The sequence below is a fragment of the Pongo abelii genome, chromosome 2 (assembly GCF_028885655.2).
Source record: "Pongo abelii isolate AG06213 chromosome 2, NHGRI_mPonAbe1-v2.0_pri, whole genome shotgun sequence".
Taxonomy (NCBI): domain Eukaryota; kingdom Metazoa; phylum Chordata; class Mammalia; order Primates; family Hominidae; genus Pongo; species Pongo abelii.
The window spans coordinates 164,997,018-165,016,230 of NC_085928.1; the positions used below are offsets into that span (position 1 = coordinate 164,997,018).

At 37.5% G+C, this 19,213-nt stretch overlaps 1 protein-coding gene across 1 annotated transcript; it reads right to left on the minus strand.

Annotated features, from left to right (window-relative positions):
• Positions 1-13,367: 13,367 nt before the first annotated feature.
• On the minus strand, positions 13,368-16,997 carry STRIT1 (small transmembrane regulator of ion transport 1). The gene is made up of 3 exons (XM_024245109.3): positions 16,609-16,997; positions 13,924-14,022; positions 13,368-13,830 (listed from the first exon to the last, which is right to left on the minus strand). Exons 1-2 carry the CDS (start codon positions 16,619-16,621, stop codon positions 13,928-13,930), a joined length of 108 nt encoding a protein of 35 aa, XP_024100877.1. The 5' UTR covers positions 16,622-16,997; the 3' UTR covers positions 13,368-13,830; positions 13,924-13,927.
• Between the last annotated feature and the right edge of the window lie 2,216 nt (positions 16,998-19,213).

Here is a 19,213-nt window from a genome sequence, read left to right on the forward strand (position 1 = left end):
TTACTAGACCTAAGAAATGAGATAGTTGCAACACAATAACAGTGGGGGACTTTAATACATGACTGACAGCATTTTAATACATGACTGACAGCACTAGACAAGCCATCAAGACGGAAAGTCAACAAAGAAACAATTGACCTAAACTATATCCTACAACAATGAACTTAACAGATATTTACAGAATATTCTACCTGACAACTGCAGAATATACATTCTATTCATCAGCACATGGAATATTCTCCAAGATAGATAATATGATAGGCCACAAAACAAGTCTCAGTAAATTTAAGAAAATCAAAATTATATCAAGTATTCCCTCAAACCACAGTGGAATAAAATTGGAAATCAACTCCAAAAGGAACCCTCAAAACCATGCAAATACATGGAAATTAAATAATCTGCTCCTGAATGATCATTGGGTCAACAATAAAATCAAGATGGAAATTAAAGAATTTTTTGAACTGAATGATAATAGTGGCACAACCTATCAAAACCTCTGGGATACAGCCAAAGTGGTGCTAAGAGGAAAGTTTATAGCATTAAATGCCTACATCAAAAAGTCTGAAAGAGCACAGATAGACAATCTAAGGTCAAACCTCATGGAACTGGAGAAACAAGAACAATTCAAACCCAAACCCAGGAGAAGAAAATAAATAACGAAGATCAGAGCAGAACTAAATGAAATTGAAACAAAAAAATACAAAAGTAATGAAACAAAAAGCTGGTTCTTTGAAAAGATAAATAAAATTAATAGATCATTAGCAAGATTAACCAAGAAAAGAGAGAAGATCCAAATAAGCTCAATTAGAAATGAAATGGGAAGTAGTATGACTGATACCACAGAAATACAAATGATTATTCAAGGCTACTATGAATACCTGTATGCACACAGACCAGAAAACCTAGAGGAGATGGATAAATTCCTGAAAATATACAATGCTTCTAGATTAAACTAGGAAGATATAGAATCTCTGAACAGTCCAATAATTTCATGCGCATCTGTGTGAAGAGACCACCAAACAGGCTTTGTGTGAGCAACAAGGCTGTTTATTTCACCTGGGTGCAGGCGGGCTGAGTCCGAAAAGAGTCAGCGAAGGGAGATAGGGGTGGGGCTGTTTTATAAGATTTGGGTAGGTAAAGGAAAATTACAGTCAAAAGGGGGTTGTTCTCTGGCAGGCAGGGGTGGGGGGAGGGTCACAAGGGTCTCAGTGGGGGAGCTTTTGAGCCAGAATGAGCCAGGAGAAGGAATTTCACAAGGTAATGTCATCAGTTAAGGCAGGAACAGGCCATTTTCACTTCTTTTGTCATTCTTCAGTTACTTCAGGCCATCTGGATGTATACGTGCAGGTCACAGGGGATACAATGACTTAGCTTGGGCTCAGAGGCCTGACATTCCTGTCTTCTTATATTAATAAGCAAAATAAAATGAAATAGTGGTGAAGTGTTGGGGCAGCGAAAATTTTGGGGGTTGGTATAGAGAGAGAATGGGCGATGTTTCTCAGGGCTGCTTGGAGCGGGATTAGGGGCGGCATGGGAGCCTAGAGTGGGAGAGATTAAGCTGAAGGAAGATTTTGTGGTAAGGGGTGATATTGTGGGGTTGTTAGAAGAAACATTTGTCGTATAGAATTATTGCTGATGGCCTGGATATGGTTTTGTATGAATTGAAAAACTAAATGGAATAAGACAAGGAGAAAAACAGGTTTGAAAGGACTAAGAATTGAGAGGACCTAGGACATCTAATTAGAGAGTGCCTAAGGAGGTTCAGCATAGCCCTGCCAGCGAAGATTATTTATTTACTTTAAGAGGGAGTTAAGAGTGGCGGTTTGGGGATAGCACCAGGCGATAACAGCTGTGATGGCTTGGAGAAACAGTTTACCGGCAGTGTAAACAAGAGCAGGGCATTTAGGAGTAGTTGAGAATGGTGAATAGGAGTATGACTAGACAGAAGATGGCGGGGATGACAAGTTTTTTGGGGCGCAGTCCAAGTTGATCTGGTGTCTGGAATGAGACTGGGGCCTAATAAAAAGGAGCATCTATACAGGAGCTCAAATGGGCTGTACCCTGTAGTATTCCAAGGACAGGCCTGAATTCTGAGAAGGACAAGTGGTAAAAGTATTGTCCAGTCCTTTTAAGTTGGTGGCTGAGCTTGGTGAGGTGTGTTTTTAAAAGACCATTAGTCTGTTCTATCTTTCCTGAAGATTGATGACTGTAAGGTATATAAAGGTTTCACTGAATACCAAGAGCCTGAAAAACTGCTTGGGTGATTTGACTAATAAAGGCTGGTCCATTATCAGACTGTATAGAGGTGGGAAAGCTAAACTGAGGAACTATGCCTGACAGAAGGGAAGAAATGACCGCAGTGTCCTTCTCAGACCTTGTGGGAAAGGCCTCTACCTATCCAGTGAAAGTGTCTACCTAGACTAAGAGGTATTTTAGTTTTCTGACTTGGGGTATGTGAGTAAAGTCAATTTGCCAGTCCTGGGCAGGGGCAAATCCCCGAGCTTGATGTGTAGGGAAGGGAGAAGGCCTCAGCAATCCCTGAGGGGTAGTAGAATAGCAGATGGAAAACTGAGAAGTGATTTCCTTGAGGATAGATTTCCATGATGGAAAGGAAATGAGAGGTTCTAAGAGATGGGCTAATGGCTTGTAACCTACATGGAAGAGGTTATGAAATGATGACAGAATAAAATTGGCCTGTGAGGCTAGAAGGAGATATTTTCCTTGGTCTAAGAACCATTTGCCTTGTGTGGGAAGAGATTGATAGGTGGAAGGTTCAGCGGGGGAGTAGGTGGGAGTGACTGATGTGAAGGAGAAAAATTGGCCATGAGGGACAGATGTTGGAACACTAGCTGCTTGTCTAGCCCCCTTATCAGCATAAGCGTTGCCTAGAGCAATGGGATCTGATGCCTTTTGATGGCCTTTGCAGTGAATGACTCCAGCTTCTTTTGGAAGTAAAGCAGCCTTGAGCAGAGTTTTTATTAAGAGGCATTAATGATGGAGGACCTTTGCGTAGTGAGGAAACCTCTTTCAGCCCATATAACAGCGTGGTGGTGCAGAATATGAAAGGCATATTTAGAATCAGTATAAATATTGACGCGTAGTCCTTTTGCAAGAGCGAGGGCCTGAGTTAAGGCAACTAGTTCGGCTTGCTGAGAGGTAGTGGAGGGGGGCAGAGCGGTAGCCTCAGTGATAGATGTGGAAGATACTAGAGCATAGCCTGCCTTTGCTGGTGAGTGGCGATTAGTCCTGGTGGAACTGCCATCAATAAACCAAATGTGATTAGGGTGAGGAACAGGGAAGAAGGAAATACGGGGAAATGGGGTGAATGTCAGGTGGATCAGAGAGATGCAGTCATAAGGGTCAGGTGTGGTATCTGGAATAATGTGGGAAGCTGGATTGAAGTCCGGGCCAGGAACAATGGTAATTGTGGGAGACTCAACAAAGAGTGAGTACAGCTGAAGGAGCCAGGGAGCAGAAAGTATATGCATCAGGTGTGGGGAAGAAAATAGATTTTGGAAGTTATGAGAGCTGTAGACAGTGAATTGAGCATAGTTGTGATTTTGAGGGCCTCTAAAAGTATTAGGGTGGCTGCAGGCACTGCACAGAGACATGATGGCCAGCCTAAAACAGTAAGGTCAAGTTGTTTGGACAAAAAGGCTACAGGACGCAATCCCGGTCCTTGTGTAAGAATTCTGACTGCACAGCCCTGCACTTCAGCTATGTGTAATGAAAAGGGTTGGGATGAGTCAGGGAGAGCTAGGGTGGGGGCAGTCTCTAAAGCTGTCTTCAAGGAATGGAAAGAGGAGTGGGGAAAGGATTTAGGATCTATGGGGTCAGCTAGGTTTCCTTTTATGAGTTTATATAATGGTTTTGTTAGGATGGCAAAACCAGGTATCTAAAGTCAAAAGTATCTAACCATGCTTAGGAAGGAAAGGAGTTGTTTTGTAGAAGGTGTTGTGGTTTGAGAGATCAATCGGACATGATCAGCAGGGAGAGCACATGTGTTTTTATGAGAATTATGCCAAGATATGTAACAGATGAGGAAGAAATTTGGGCTTGACTGAAGTAATGGGGGCTGTCTGTGAAGCCTTGTGGCAGTACAGCCCAGGTAATTTGCTGAGCCTGATGGGTGTCCGGGTCAGTCCAAGTGAAAGTGAAGAGAGGCTAGGATAAAGGGTGCAAAGGAATAGTAAAGAAAGCATGTTTGAGATCCGGAACAGAATAATGGGTTGTGGAGGGAGGTATTGAGGATAGGAGAGTATATGGGTGTGGCACCATGGGGTGGATAGGCAAAACAATTTGGTTGATAAGGCACAGATCCTAAACTAACCCGTAAGCCTTGTCTGGTTTTAGGACAGGTAAAATGGGAGAATTGTAAGGGGAGTTTATAGGCTTTAAAAGGCCATGCTGTAGCAGGCGAGTGATAACAGACTTTAATCCTGCCCACTTTCATCACTTCTATTCAACATAGTACTGGAAGTCCTGGCTAGAGCAATCAGACAAGAGAAAGAAATAAAGGGCATCCAAATCAAAAAGATGAAGTCAAACTGTCACGGTTTGCTGATGATATAATTGTATATCTAGAAAACCATAAAGACTCATCCAAAAAGCTCCTAGAACTCATAAATAAATTCAGCAAAGTTTCAGGATATAAAATTAACGTGCACAAATCAGTAGTTCTGCTATACACCAACAGTGACCAAACTGAGAATCAAATCAAGAACTCAACCCCTTTCACAAAAGCTCCAAAAACAATAAAATACATAGGAATATATCTAACCAAGGAGGTGAAAGACCTCTACAAGGAAAACTACAAAACACTGCTGAAAGAAATCATGGATGACACAAACCAATGGAAACACATCCCATGCTCATAGATGGATAGAATCAATACTGTGAAAATGACCATATTGGCAAAAACAACCTACAAATTCAATGCAATTCCTGTCAAAATACCACTGAGGCTGGAGAATAGTGCCTGGAGGCAGGGAACATAAGGCTGATCCAGGCTGACTTCCTAGAACTAAATCAAATGGAAGCACTTCAGCAATGACAGGAATGTGAATGGTTTTGTAACTTCACTTCATCCTCTCCACTTACACCATTTACATTTTGTAACTTCACATTCATCCTCTCCATTTACATAGATCATACACACCAAGTAACATCATCTCCATTTACATAGGGTGCATTCTGAGTAAATGACTTCGTAACTTCACTTTATTCTCTTCATTTACATAGAGCATGCACCAAATACCCAATGGGAAAACTCTAGAGAGTATTGAAATCCCAGAAAATTCTGTAACCAGGTCTCTTGAGCCCCTGTGCTTAGGCCCACTCCCACCCTGTGGAATGTACTTTCATTTTCAATAAATCTCTGCTTTTGCTTTCCTTGCTTTGTTTGTGCATCTTGTCCAAATCTTTGTTCAAGACATCAAGAATCTGGACACCCTCCACCAGTAAGACCATCATCATTCTCCACAGAAGTAGAAAAAAGATCCTAAAATTCATATGGAACCAAAAAAGAGGCCACATAATCTTGCTTTTTGCAAGACTAAGCAAAAAGAAAAAAATCTGAAGGCATCACATTACATGACTTCAAGCTAAACTATAAGGCCATAGTCACCAAAACAGCATGGGACTGGTATAAAAATAGGCACATAGACCAATGGAACAGAATAAAGAACTCAGAAAGAAAGCCAAATACTTAGAGCCAACTGATCTTCAACAAAGCAAACAAAAACGGAAGGTGAGTGTCAAGCGCATCCATGTGAAGAGACCACCAAACAGGCTCTGTGTGAGCAACAAGGCTGTTTATTCACTTGGGTGCAAGTGGACTGAGTCTGAAAAAAAGAGTCAGCAAAGGGAAATAGGAGAGGGGCAGCTTTATGGGGCTTGGGTAGACAGTGGAAAGTTACAGTTAAATGTGGTTATCTATTGTTAGAAAGGGAGGCGGTTACAAGGTGCATGGTGGAGAGATCACGGGACTCATTGTCCAGGAGAAGAATGTCACAGGGTTGATTGATCAGTTGGGGCAGGGCAGGAACGAGTCATAATGATAGAATGTCATAAGGTGGGTTAATTAGTTAAGGCAGGAACTGGCTGTTTTACTTCTTTGTGGTTTTTTGGCTGCTCCAGACTTCTTGGCTCCTGCAGGCCACCTGGATGTATATGTGCAGGTCACAGGGGTTATAATGGCTGAGCTTCTGCTCAGAGCCCTGACATTCCTGTCTTTTTATTTATAAAATATAAAGTTATAAGAGAAGATAAAGAAAATGAAAGTTTTTACTGAGGGTTATTTGGGTAGGGGCGATGTTTCTCAGGGCTGCTTCAGGCATGACTTAGGGGTGGCATGGACACCTAAAGAAAATTTAATTTTATAGCACATTGATCTAGAAAGTTTTTGTGTACGATTTTGTGTGGTCAACAAGGCACCAGTTAGCATATTTTTGAGTTTGGAATTGTCCTAATAGAAAAATGTTTTAAAAATAGCAATTAAGCATAATACCTTTAAGCATAGCAATTAAGCATAATACCTTTAAGGTAGGTGGCAGTGAGTTTTTTAGGCCAAAGCTTTTTGCAGTGAGTTTTTTATGTACCAAAGCTTTTTGTCCCCATTTCCCATCATATGAATAGGATTCCCTGTTGTTAAGCCAATGATCCATTATATTACTCTTTTTCCATAGGTGTGAGTGGAGGTCTGAACGGAGAGGTTTAATGGTTCTAATTGCAGATCCTATGCAGGAGAGATAATAAGTAAAATAATCTTTGTCTCCTGAATTAAGCTGAGGAAGAAGGAATTTTCCACTTGCCCTGAGTTGGAAAAGACTGGTAGAGCAGGTTTTCAGAAGAGGAGTAGGTGGAGGTGATAGAGGAGAAAGAAAAATACTGGCCTTTGGAGTGAGGGCTGGAATATTTGCAGGTGTGGAGGCATTTGCTATTTCTTTTGCTGTCCAGTCGGCATAGGCATTTCCTTTAGCAATAAGATCAGTTGGTTCCTGGTGATCTTTCCAATGAATGACCCCAGCCTTGGCCAGCAGGAGAGCAGCCTTAAGGATAGCCTTTATTAGAGAGGCATTGATAACGGAAGAGCCTTGTGTGGTGAGAAAACCTCTTTCAGCCCAAATGGCAGCATGGTTATGTAGGATGTGGAAAGCACATTTGCAGTCAGTGTAAATGTTAATGTACATTCCTTTGGCGAGAGAGAGCACACGAGTTAAAGCCCTCAGTTCAGCTGATTGGGAAGTAGTGGAGGGAGGAAGTGCAGTAGCTTCCATAATAGAGGTGTGGGACACAACAGCATAACCAGATTTAGCTGGCAAGAATTGGTTGGGTTTAGAAGAAATGTCGTCAATAAACCAAGTGTGGTCTGGGTTTGGGATTGGAAAAATAGAAATATGAGGAAAGGGGGAAGATGCTATGTGTATTAGGGAGATACAGTCCTGTGGCTCAGGACTTGTGCTGGGTGCTAAGTGAGAAGCTGGGTTGAAATGGGGCCCATGGGTAATAGTTACTGTTGGGGTTTCAATCAAGAGTAAATAGAGCTGGAGGAGTTGAGGGGCAGACAGTAAGTGTGAAAGGTGTGAGGAGGATATTAATGCTTGAAGGTTGTGAGAACTGTAGAGGGTAAGTGGAGCATAGCTTGTGATTTTGAGGGCCTCTAGAAGTATTAAAGTGGCAGCTGCCACCACACGTAGACATAAGGGCCAGCCTAGAACTGTAAGGTCAAGTTGTTTGGATAGAAAGGCTACAGGTCGTGGGTCTGGCTCCTGTGTGAGAACTCCAGCAGCACAGCCTTGTATTTCAGCTGTGTGTAAGGAAAAAGGTTGGGATAAGTCAGGGAGTGCTAATGTGGGAGCTGTTTCTAGGGCCTTTTTGAGAGAATGAGAGGAAGAATGGGTAAAGGACTTAAGGTCTATGGGATCAGCTAAATCACCTGTAATCCCAGCACTTTGGGAGGCCGAGGCAGGCAAATTGCTTGAGGCAAGATGTTTGAGACCAGCCTGGCCAATATGACGAAACCCCTTCTCTACTAAAAATACAAAAAGTAGCTGGGCGTGGTAGTGCATGCCTGTAATCCCAGCTTCTTAGGAGGCTGAGGCACAAGAATTGCTTAAATCCAGGAGGCAGAGGTTGCAATGAGCCAAGATCATGCCACTGCACTCTAGCCTGGGCAAAAGAGCAAGACTCTGCCTCAAAAAAAAAAAAAAAAAAAAAAAAAAAAGATTTGTGGGAAAACTGAAGATTTCTGTGTTTCAGAGGAAGTTGTGCACATATTTGAGCAAGAAATGAGCTAGTCTATAGCTTCAGTGAGCTAAAGAAAAGGACCAGTGCATGTGGAGAAAAATACTCCAGACTAAAGAAAGGAAAGTTACTCTGACAAACATAGGACGTAGATTGCCACAATATTTTGTTTTCTAACCCTGCCTGTCTAAAAACCAAAGAAATCAAAAAAGCTGGCTGGTAATGCCAAGTTGTGTCAGTAGAAAGAAGTAATAGAAACATCCAGTCTTCCATTAGAGAAAACGGTTCCATTAAAATCAGAAATGTAATATGATCTAACAATCCCACTACTTGATATATATCTAGAGGAAATAAAAGCAGTATGTCAAAAAGACATCTATACTCCCATGTTTATTGCAGCATTATTCAAAATAGCCACAATATAAAATCACCCAAAGTGTCTATCAACAGGTGAATGGATAAAGAAAATGTGGTATATATACACAATGGTATATTATTCAGCCTTGAAGAAAATTTTGTAACATGGATGAACCTGGAAGACATTATGCTAAGTGAAATAAACCAGGTGCAGAAAGATAAATACCAAATTATCTCACTTATATGTGGATTTTAAATAAAAATTGAACTCATAGAAGCAGAGAATAAAACGGTGGTTGCCAGGGTCTGAGGGAGGAGTGGGTGGGGATTGAAGATGTTGGTCAAAGGATACAAAATTTTAGACAGGAGAAATAAGTTCAGAAGATTTATTGCACAATGCAGTGATTATAATTAATAACAATGTATCATATACTTAAAAATTGCTAAGAGAGTAGTTTTTGTTGTTGTTTTTGTTGTTGTTTTAGAGATGGGGTCTTGCTATGTTGCCCAGGCTGCAGTGCAGTGGCTATTCACAGGCATGAACATAATGCATTGAAGGCTTAAATTCCTGGCCTCAAGTGATCTTCTCACCTCAGCCTCCTAAGTAGCTAGGACCTATGGGCATGTGCCATTGACTGGGGCAAGACAGTAGACTTTGATGTTCTCACCACAAAAGGATGATAAGTATGCAAGGTAACATGTATGTTAATTAATTTGATTTAGTCATTCCATAATTTATACATATATTGAAAAATGTACACCCTAAATATATATTTTGTCCATTAAAATAAATGAATAAATAATAATTTTTTTTAAAGGGTAAAAAGAAAAACTGGTCTTTATCTAGAAAGAAAGCTTAAATATGACGAGGTCTTTAACTCCAGGTAAAACTGGAGCCAAGTCGTGAAGAAGCCTAAAGGCTTCAGAAAGTAGGAAACACTTAAGGAGTTACTTAACCCAAGGGGTCTTTTCTATAGATTTCAGGAGGTCCATAAACACCTTGAAATAGTATCTGCAATGTTTTCTGAATGTTTCTGGGAGAGTTTATAGCTTTCACAAACTTCTCATTAAAGTCTATAGCACAAAAAGAGCTCAAGTAAATGAAGAGATCATCTTTCTAATTATCTCAAGAAGATTTTTTTTCAAAAGTGGCTGGTATTGAATCCCTGACAAACCTGTATAAGCATCAGACAAAAGGATCCAAGGCAGTGGTGTGCTGGTAAATGTTTAGGAGCTGGCGATTTAGCAAAACAAATCCTAATATATAGCATTTGTTGATTTTTGTGGTGTACATACTCCACCATGGCCAGTTTCAAGCTACAAATGAGACACTGACTAATACAAAATTCCTGAAGATATTAACAATCAGCTTCGAGAAGCCTGTAGGAGTCAACTCCAGCAAGACCTCTGATTGAAGGTGAGTTAGTTTTTCTCAGGTCTGGAGAAAACTTAAATTAGGGCAAGTCATTAATGAAATGAGTTGAGCCTGATTTTGTGTACATTTTCTGCTTAAATTTTGTAAATATTTCTCTAAATATATTTAAGAAGCATTTTTGAAGTGTTTAGCCAAGTTTAAAAGATCAGAATCAATGAATAGAGCAAAAGCTTTTTCTAATTTTTTGATGAGGATTAATTTATGTAGAGAAATTAATCAAATGGAAGATAGCGTGAAAGTTATGAGGAATAAATCAACTCCCTTCTAAACAGCAGTTCTCAAAATACAGAACCCAAGGCAGCAGCAGCAGCATCACCTGAAAACTTGTTAGAAATTAAATTCATAGGCTCCCACCCCAGATCTGAATCATAAACTCTGAGAATGATGTCCAGCTATCTGTGTTTTAACAAGTTCTCCAGAGGATACTGATGTGCACTAAAGTCTGAGCACCACTTCTCTAAAACAATGGTTCTTAAATTTTAGTGTGCCCAAGTATCCCTGGAGGAATTTGTTAAAATGCAGATTTCTGGACCCAGTGCACACCTGCTGAATCAGACTCTCCCAGGGTGAGGTTCAGGAACAGCACTGTGTTTTATTTTGTGTAATTTTGCTCACTTGTATTAGTTACAGTTTGCAACACAGAGTTACCGGGAGGAAAAAGGAAACTTCTTATAAAAATGTTTAAATATTCACAAAAGTAGAATAAAGAATATAATAAATCCTTATGAGATCACCATTCATCTTAAGCAAATGTCAACATTTTGCCTGTCTTATTTAATGTTCCCCACTTCATTTTTTAGCTTTTTTTATAGTTTTTATATAGTTTTAGTTTTATAGTTTAGTTTTATAGTTTTAGTTTTTCTATAGGAATATTTTAAGGTAATATTTTAAGGTAAAGATATCCTAATATCTAACCAGCAATTATTTCAGCATTATCTCTAACAGGCAAAAGTCTTTTCTATTGCCAAGTCATTATTATAGTGTCTTAGTCCATTTTGTGTTGCTAAAATACCTGAGGCTGGGTGATCTATAAAGAAAAGAGGTTTAATAAGCTCATTCTACAGGCTGTATAAGAAGCATGGTGTTAACATCTTGCTCAGCTTATGGTGAGGCTTTTGTGCTGAGTCAAAACATGGCAGAGGTCAACAGGTAAGCGGCCAAGTGTGAAGAGGGGCCAAGCCCGAGGGGCATTCTGGCTTTATAAGAACCCACTTTCTAAGGAGCCATCCTAGTCTCTAGGGAGTGAGAACTCTCTCATTACCAAGAGAAAGGCACCAAGACATTCAGGAGGGATCCATCCCTATGACCCAAACATCTGCCACTAGGCCCCACCTCCCAAAATTGCCACTCTGGGAATTAAATTTCAGTATGAGATTAGGTGGAGAAAAACAAACCATATTCAAATCCTAACATGTAATGTTTAGAATAAATAACAATTCCTTAATATCTTTATCACAGACATGCAAAAATGTGTCTTCTGTAGTTGATTCATATATTGCATTTGTTGGCTATCCTTTTAAGTCTCTTTTATTCTGTAATAGTTTCTCCTTTCCCACCTCACTTTTTTTTTTTTTTTTTTTTTGAGATGGAGTCTCGCTCTGTCACCAGACTGGAGTGCAGTGGTGTGATCTCAGCTCACTGCAACCTCCAGCTCCTTGGTTCAAGCAATTCTCCTGCCTCAGCCCCCTGAGTAGCTGGGATTACAGGCACGCGCCACCACGCCCAGCTGATTTTTGTGTTTTTAGAAGAGATGGGGTTTTACCATGTTGGTCAGGATGGTCTCAATCTCCTGACCTTGTGATCCGCCTGCCTCGGCCTCCCAAAGTGCTGGGATTACAGGCGTGAGCCACTGCGCCAGCCCCCACTTCACTTCTTAATGTTAGCTATTTGTTGGAAAAACCGGATCATGTATCCTTTATAATTTTCCACACTTTGGACTTGGCAGAATATATCCTCATGATTTTGTTTAAAGTAGCCTTGTAGATTGATCCAGAAACTTGTTCTGCTTCAGGTTCACTTCTTTTGGCAAGAATACTTCATAGGTGGCACTCTGTACTTTCTACCATATCCTATCAGGAGAAACACAATGTTGAGTTGTAATATTTTTGGTGATGTTAAATTTATCAGTGGGTGCAGGTATAATCAGACTAATCCATTCAGTATGAAATTGCAAATTACATTGTACATTTTCTGTCCCAGACTAGGGCAGGGATCCCTGCCTCCTTTAAGTGGAGACTGGACTTACAGACTGGACTCCTTCCTCCCAGGCTTTTCCAGTGGACAGAGTTTGAATAGACTTTTTGTTTTAGAAGAAGAAAAATAATTAGTTTATACTGATATTTGCAATTCAGATATAATATCACCAGTTATTTACTTGAATTTATGCTGATGATATGAATTTCAAACCAACCATATCAATATTACCATGAACAAAAAGACTACTGAATGTGGTTAAGATTTTTATCCCATAAGAGGTATACAGTCAAATATACTGTTATAAAGATGCATGAAAGATGTCTTTTCTCTGTGTGATAATGCCACAACTTGATATACTCTCATATTTGCTTTAGTTTGTTTTCAATTTTGAGAAATTATTTTTTTCTTTTTAACTTATAAAATAGCTATATGATTCCAAAAATAAAAACTATAAAACAAGTCATATTCAGAGATATCTAGCCTCCATTTGTTTCTCCTCAGTTTCAATATTCTAATTTCAACAAATACCTGTACACATTGGTAGCCCCTTCTTCTCTCATATAAAAGGTAGCATACATTGTCCTATACCTGGCTTCTTCACTTAACACTTTGTCCTGGAGATCTCGCCATATCAGTATCTAAAAATCCTTTTCATTCCTTTTTACAACTGCGTAAGTACTACATTATGTAGACATACCACAGTTTATTCAGTTAATCCCCTATTAATAGATATTTGGCTTATTTCCAGGTTTTTACTAAACAAATTATGCCAGAATAAATAGTCTTGTATATAAGCCATTTTGTATTTTTGCTCATGTACCTGTGGAAATTGCCATATTCCTAGAAGAGGGATCGCTGAGTCAAAAATTAAATATATATGTAATTTTGATAGATATGTACCGCCAAACATCCCCCAAAATGTACCATTTTGAATTCCCAAAGACAATGTATGAGAATGCCTAATTGCACACAGTCTTAGCAACGCATATGTTGTCAAACATCTTTATTTTTTTCCCATCTGATAAGTGAGCAATGATTCCTCAGTGTAGTTTTAATTACATTTCTCTTTTTGCGAACAAGAGGTTAAGTGTACTTTTACATTATATGTTCTCTGAATTGTCTGTTTTTATCTCTAGCCTATTTTCTTTCTTTTTTTTTTTTTTTTTTTTTTTGTAGAGATGGGGTCTCTCTCTGTCGCCTAGGCAGGTCTCTAATTTCTGGGCTCAAAGGATCCTCACAAAGTGCTGGGATTACAGGCATGAGCCACCGTGCACAGCCTCAGCCCACTTCCTCTATAGTTTTTTCCAGAGGGCAGGGGGGATAATTTTTTGTAATGTGATTAAATTTATCAAACTTTTTTTAATGACATGCATTTTTCGTCACAGCTAAACATTTTTCTCACTCAGAATATAGAGAAATTCGCTCATAATTTCTTATTGTCCCGAAGAAATTCTTACGCACACCAAAGTGCCAGTTTATGATCCAAGTTTGTAAAGTGATGTCAAACATTGCATTGTTTAACATGAGACATTTAATAATCAGTCATGTTCATAGTTTTCTTAATTCTTCTAAATGATGTCAATCTGATATCTTCTTGCCTGAAAGACAAAACATTCCATTAGTAAAACAGAAAAGATTGTTTCTGGAGTAATTTAGACTATAGATAAACATTCAGCTATTAAAACCCTTACCTTTCTAAGAGAAGACCACATAAATCATTATGATGCAGCCCACAATCCAGCCAATCAGAAGAAGAATAGGAACCAGAAGGTGTGAAAATGTAGACTCCGCTTTAAAAGAAACCGTAGAAAACAGATTATATTGGTCATTTTAGTATTAAATTTTCTGTGTCAAGAGGATAAAAGGAATCTGGTAACATTAAGAAAAAAGCATACACTCTCTAGTTATACCCATACATGATTATTTTTTCTTTTCTACAGAGAATGCGTGAGACTGTCATAAACCCTGGGTATTTTGAATCAAACCATGGGTCTTTTACCATTATGTGACCTTCGGCAATTCTGGGCTTGAACTTTCCTATTGGTAAAATATGAATAATGAAACTTGTGCTCTCTACCTCCTGGAATAGTTTTGAATGTCAAATGACATAACATATGTGCAAAGCTTTGTAAACTCTAACCACCGTGTGTGTTTAGTGTATACAGAACATATTCATGCATTTGTGCAATAACATATACAGCAGCTATTTATATAAAAAACAATCTAATACAACTCTGAGGCAATTCCCACTAAAGTAAATAATTATAACACAGGGCAAGGTATTGAGAACTGTTCTTGGCCTCAATAGCTGAATGTAATTTTAAATATCACAGGGAAAAGGAAAGTATCATACATTATATAACCGTTCTTGACTACAGAAAAGAATTTCTATTGTTTAAAAATTGTTCAGTATAACAACCAGCACTGAACCTGAATCAATGGGCAGTAATAATCCAACACACACATAAATGGCGTTTGTTTATATATGATTTCTTCTGTGCCTCCTATTTGTACTCTTACCTGTAAAAAGCAATTTATACAAGTATCTTTTTTAAAGTATTCACTGCATGTAACTCTTGTTCTTTCAAGCAAACATACACATGCATACACACAGAAATCCACACATACATCACACAAAAAGATTTAGAAAGAGCACAGAAAGACATTCTATAGAATTAATGTCCCTGTGTTAAGGACTCAGATATATTCTTAACTGCAAAGCACAATTAGATCTTATGCCATTAGTTAAAAGAGAGAATACATATTCTTAGCAATTATACTCCTATTACAATTTCCATCACTTTAAAATGTGAAATTTTTAAAAATGCTATTAAAATAAAATCATCAGGAGTTGAGACACATTTAAAATTAGAAGACACTTTTATAAAAGGAAACTTTCTGAAGTTGAAATAAATTTTAATACTTTAAATCTATTTTTCCAAGAATGCTAGAGTCTCTCTTAACTGACAAAATTCAATGTGCTTTTCTTGTTTCTCCGTCTCACTGTGACCTTGTGTAAGGCATTAAGCACTAAATGGAAAACTCTTCTCTTTACTTGACATGTGGTATTGCTTAAGGATAAAGCAAACAACATGAGTTGCTCTTTACTCTCATTTGGACGAAAGCCTTTTTATGAATTAAGGTACCACTACAAAGGAAGTACATAGCAGTAATTTTTTTGAACTGTCTATGTATGTGGCTTTATATTTTTCCCAATTTCAAAGAACTTGAAAATTAATATTAACCCTTTAATTGTGTATTTATATTTTATACATGCATATTTTAATAAAATTTACATATCACAAAGCCCTAAAAGTCAGTATCTCATTATTTACTTTCCTTGTAAAATAGTACCAGTAGCACTAACTGTGCATTTTAACACCCAAAGTATACATTCCATTGTTTTTTTAACACTAATATTTTCAACTTTACTAATACCTGTGGAATTGTTTGGAAGTAGAAATACATAAGAGCACAACATACTTTGCATATGTCACTTACATCCCTAGCACAAATAAGGACAAAACATCTCTTTAAACATGAAGTGTAATTGTAAAATGCTTCTCTCTTGTCCAGTTCTGAGCATATCAAAGTAGTTACAGCTGGAAGTGTTCTTGAGAATACTGTGCTCTGGAAAAGACTGTCCAGGTTAAACACCTGGTGCCACCACTCTTTAGTGAGCATGAACAAGTTACTAAACTGCTGTGTCTCCATTTTCTTATCTATAAAATGGGGATGATGATTATGATATGCATATTTCACAAGGTCATTGTCAAGATTCAAAGCAAAAATTCCTGTAAATATTTAAAAACCATTTCTTAGATACAATATATATTCAACCTTTTGACAAATTGGAATCAATTATTTTATATAGCTATAAAATATAAATACAAAAAAAGTTTAAAAACCAGAAAAAAGTTAGATGTGGAACAAAAATGTTAGATGTGGAACAGATGACTGAGCCCAATATTCTCATTTTACTGTCAGAAAACAGACTCAGAGAGGTATAGGGACTTCTGCAAACTCACATAGCCATTTACTAGCAGATCTGACACAGAACTTAACTGTCTTCAATTCTGGCTCAGAATTGAAATCAGGAGAACTGATTTCTAACTCACCTTTCAAAATAAGCATTAACAAAATTAAGCTCTTTTCCTTTGTGGATCATTTTAAAATTATTCATAACCTATAGGCCTGATCCATAAATTACATAATTAATGCATTTTTACAGCCACACTAACATATATGGTTAACGGTCTTTTAGCATAGATATCACATTTTTTAGAGTGGCTGGGAAACACCAAGAAACATAAATAAACCAAAGTCAAGAAGTCTTTTCTTTTTTTGCCAAGAGAATCCCATGCCTTAAATCTTACCTTTTTCAGCCATTATTCCTGTTGGTGGGTGGCTAGGTCAGGCCACGCTTACCTCTTTCTTTTGTTATCCAGCGTCTCTTTGAACTTTAAATAGAGAGAAATCTGAAGAGTGCGGCAGCTGCCCGTCTCCTGGCTGCCAATTGTCTGCAGAGTGATGTAAGTCATGGGAAAGCAGAACTCCTCTGGCTCTTCTTTATTCTATTATTATGGAGGAAACAAGGGGCTACGTGACCTAAACAACTAGGTAAGCTGAATTATCCTAATGCAGACATTCACAGGTTTTTAATTTGCACCATGCCTTTAGATAACATGAAGAAAATGTTCTATAAAGAAGGTGTACAGAGGAAAAACAACATTCCACCTATACAAGTGCTATCAAGGAGAAAGGTGATATATTAGAAAGAAAGGATTTTGATGTTGGAGAGACTTGGGTTCAAATTCCAGCTCTTTCTGTAATGAAAGCCAAGTTGCTTAACCTGGGAATCAGCTTCTTTAGTTTTAAAATGAGAATAATAATACCTACTCATGGGAGTTGCATAAAGATGAAATGAAAGTCTGTATGAAATGTAGACAGTTCTTTATTACTTTACAGGTGGAAAACATAAAATGAAATGGTGCCCCTTTCTTTGAACTATTCTAAAAACAAAAAATGTTCATATAAATGTACTAGAAACTAAAACAATACAGACGTCGCCTGGAATTTTTAGGAAGCAGTCATAAGCTTGTTGTTTTTATTAGCAATGTATAAAAATAGGACATTTCATTTTTCAAAGTCCAAAGTGGTTTATGTAACTGACCTAGACTATTCTCTATATTCTTATTGGAATAACTTTAAATTGGGGATCTGGCTGGAAAAGTTTTGCACAGTGACCCTGTGAGCATCTTCCCAAAAAAATTTGACATGAGATTAAGACCTGTAAAGGCAGGTCTTGCCGATCAAATTTATCTCCACAGAGTTCCAAGAGTGATATTGCCCTGCAAATGACCATGTTCCATCACTGCTCAAAAATCCACCAATAGTTCTTCATCTCCTAGACAATAAAAATCCCAACTCTTTGTTTAGACACCTAAAAAGCCTTATTTCTCTACTCTTCCATTTGCAGTGATGACTTCAGTGACACTGAACTCCTTGCTATTATATGAATTCAGAATCCTCCCACTCTCACAGGCAAGAAGAACATTTGACTTTCTACCTCAAATAATGTACCTATAGATTGGAGTGTGCAGCCAAGAATCTGGCACATTTATATCATTTATGTCAAGTTGTCATCTCTCTCCTCAGTCTCTCTCTCAATATATTATTTAATATTGAAAAAATGTCTGGCTATGTCAGGTAAGCAGAAAAACTACATATTGTTTATGCAACAAAATCCCTTGCTTACCTGGCAAAGTTGGGTATTTTTTTCAATATTAAATAATAATACATTAAACAAAGGTTAACTGAGGCCAAAAGAGAGAGAAGAAATAAAAATGTTGTTGATCTCATTTAAATATAAAAAATGTTAATTCAGTAAGTTCAAATGAACACTAATTATCTTAAGGAAAAAAATGATATTCAAAACAAACAGTGTGATACTCACAAAGAGCACAAACATACATAATAAAATAAAATAATTTGCCTGAAACATATGAAAAGGTTTCTACATTTTAAACACTCATTTCCATTTCAATATATTAAGCTTTCTTCTTGACATGAAATTGACTATAATTAACATTATTGCTGTCAATTTGGAGTTTGAGGAGGGATTAGTTTATAATTCATCATTTATTTTCCTTACTTTTCTATAGAAAGAAGAGAAAAAACTAATTTAATCAACATGAATTTCTCAGACTTCAGAAAAGAATTCAACCTAGAATCTCATTTCCTTGGTTATATCATCAGTAAATTTTTTTAAAAATAGAAGTTTTATAATATTTAATCAGAAAAGGATGTTTTATTCATTAATAGACTGGTTTCACTTTGAGCTCATAAACCCAAGGGCCTATATTTGACCGTTTTCTAATCTTTCCCTTAGGACATACTAATTAGGAACATTTTCTACTTTTTTACTTTACATACTCTTTTAAACATTTAGCTCTCAAATCCCTTATTCTCAAGGTGACATTAGATTCTTCAGAGATATGTAAGGCGAAAAATTTAAATATTTGGTTTTTCTTTAAAATATTTAAGAATTCTTCACTTTTCAAATATTTTTCACTACCAATGTCTGGAATTATAGTATGTAGACCTGACCATGGTAGATGCTCAATGGATCTTTGCTTCATGGTTGGCTGACTGGGTAGGTGGATGTAACAATAAGTGCAGTATAAGGTAGCTTAGTTTGCACTCTAAACAAAGGTTTACTTATGGCAATACCTAAAAGAGCAATAAGAAATAAAATGATCTTAACTATACTCTAGCCTTATAATATATGCATATATAGATAATACAGTGTATTTAATTACCAGTAACATTAGAATAATCTATAAATAAGAACATAAACAAATAAAAGAAAGTGACATCTGAAAAAATAGAAGAGTGGGGGACTCCAAAATGTCTTTCCTTCATAAGAGCACCAAGAAAGCCGTCTAAAATTTTTGAATCAATTTTTAAGAATTTTAGAAA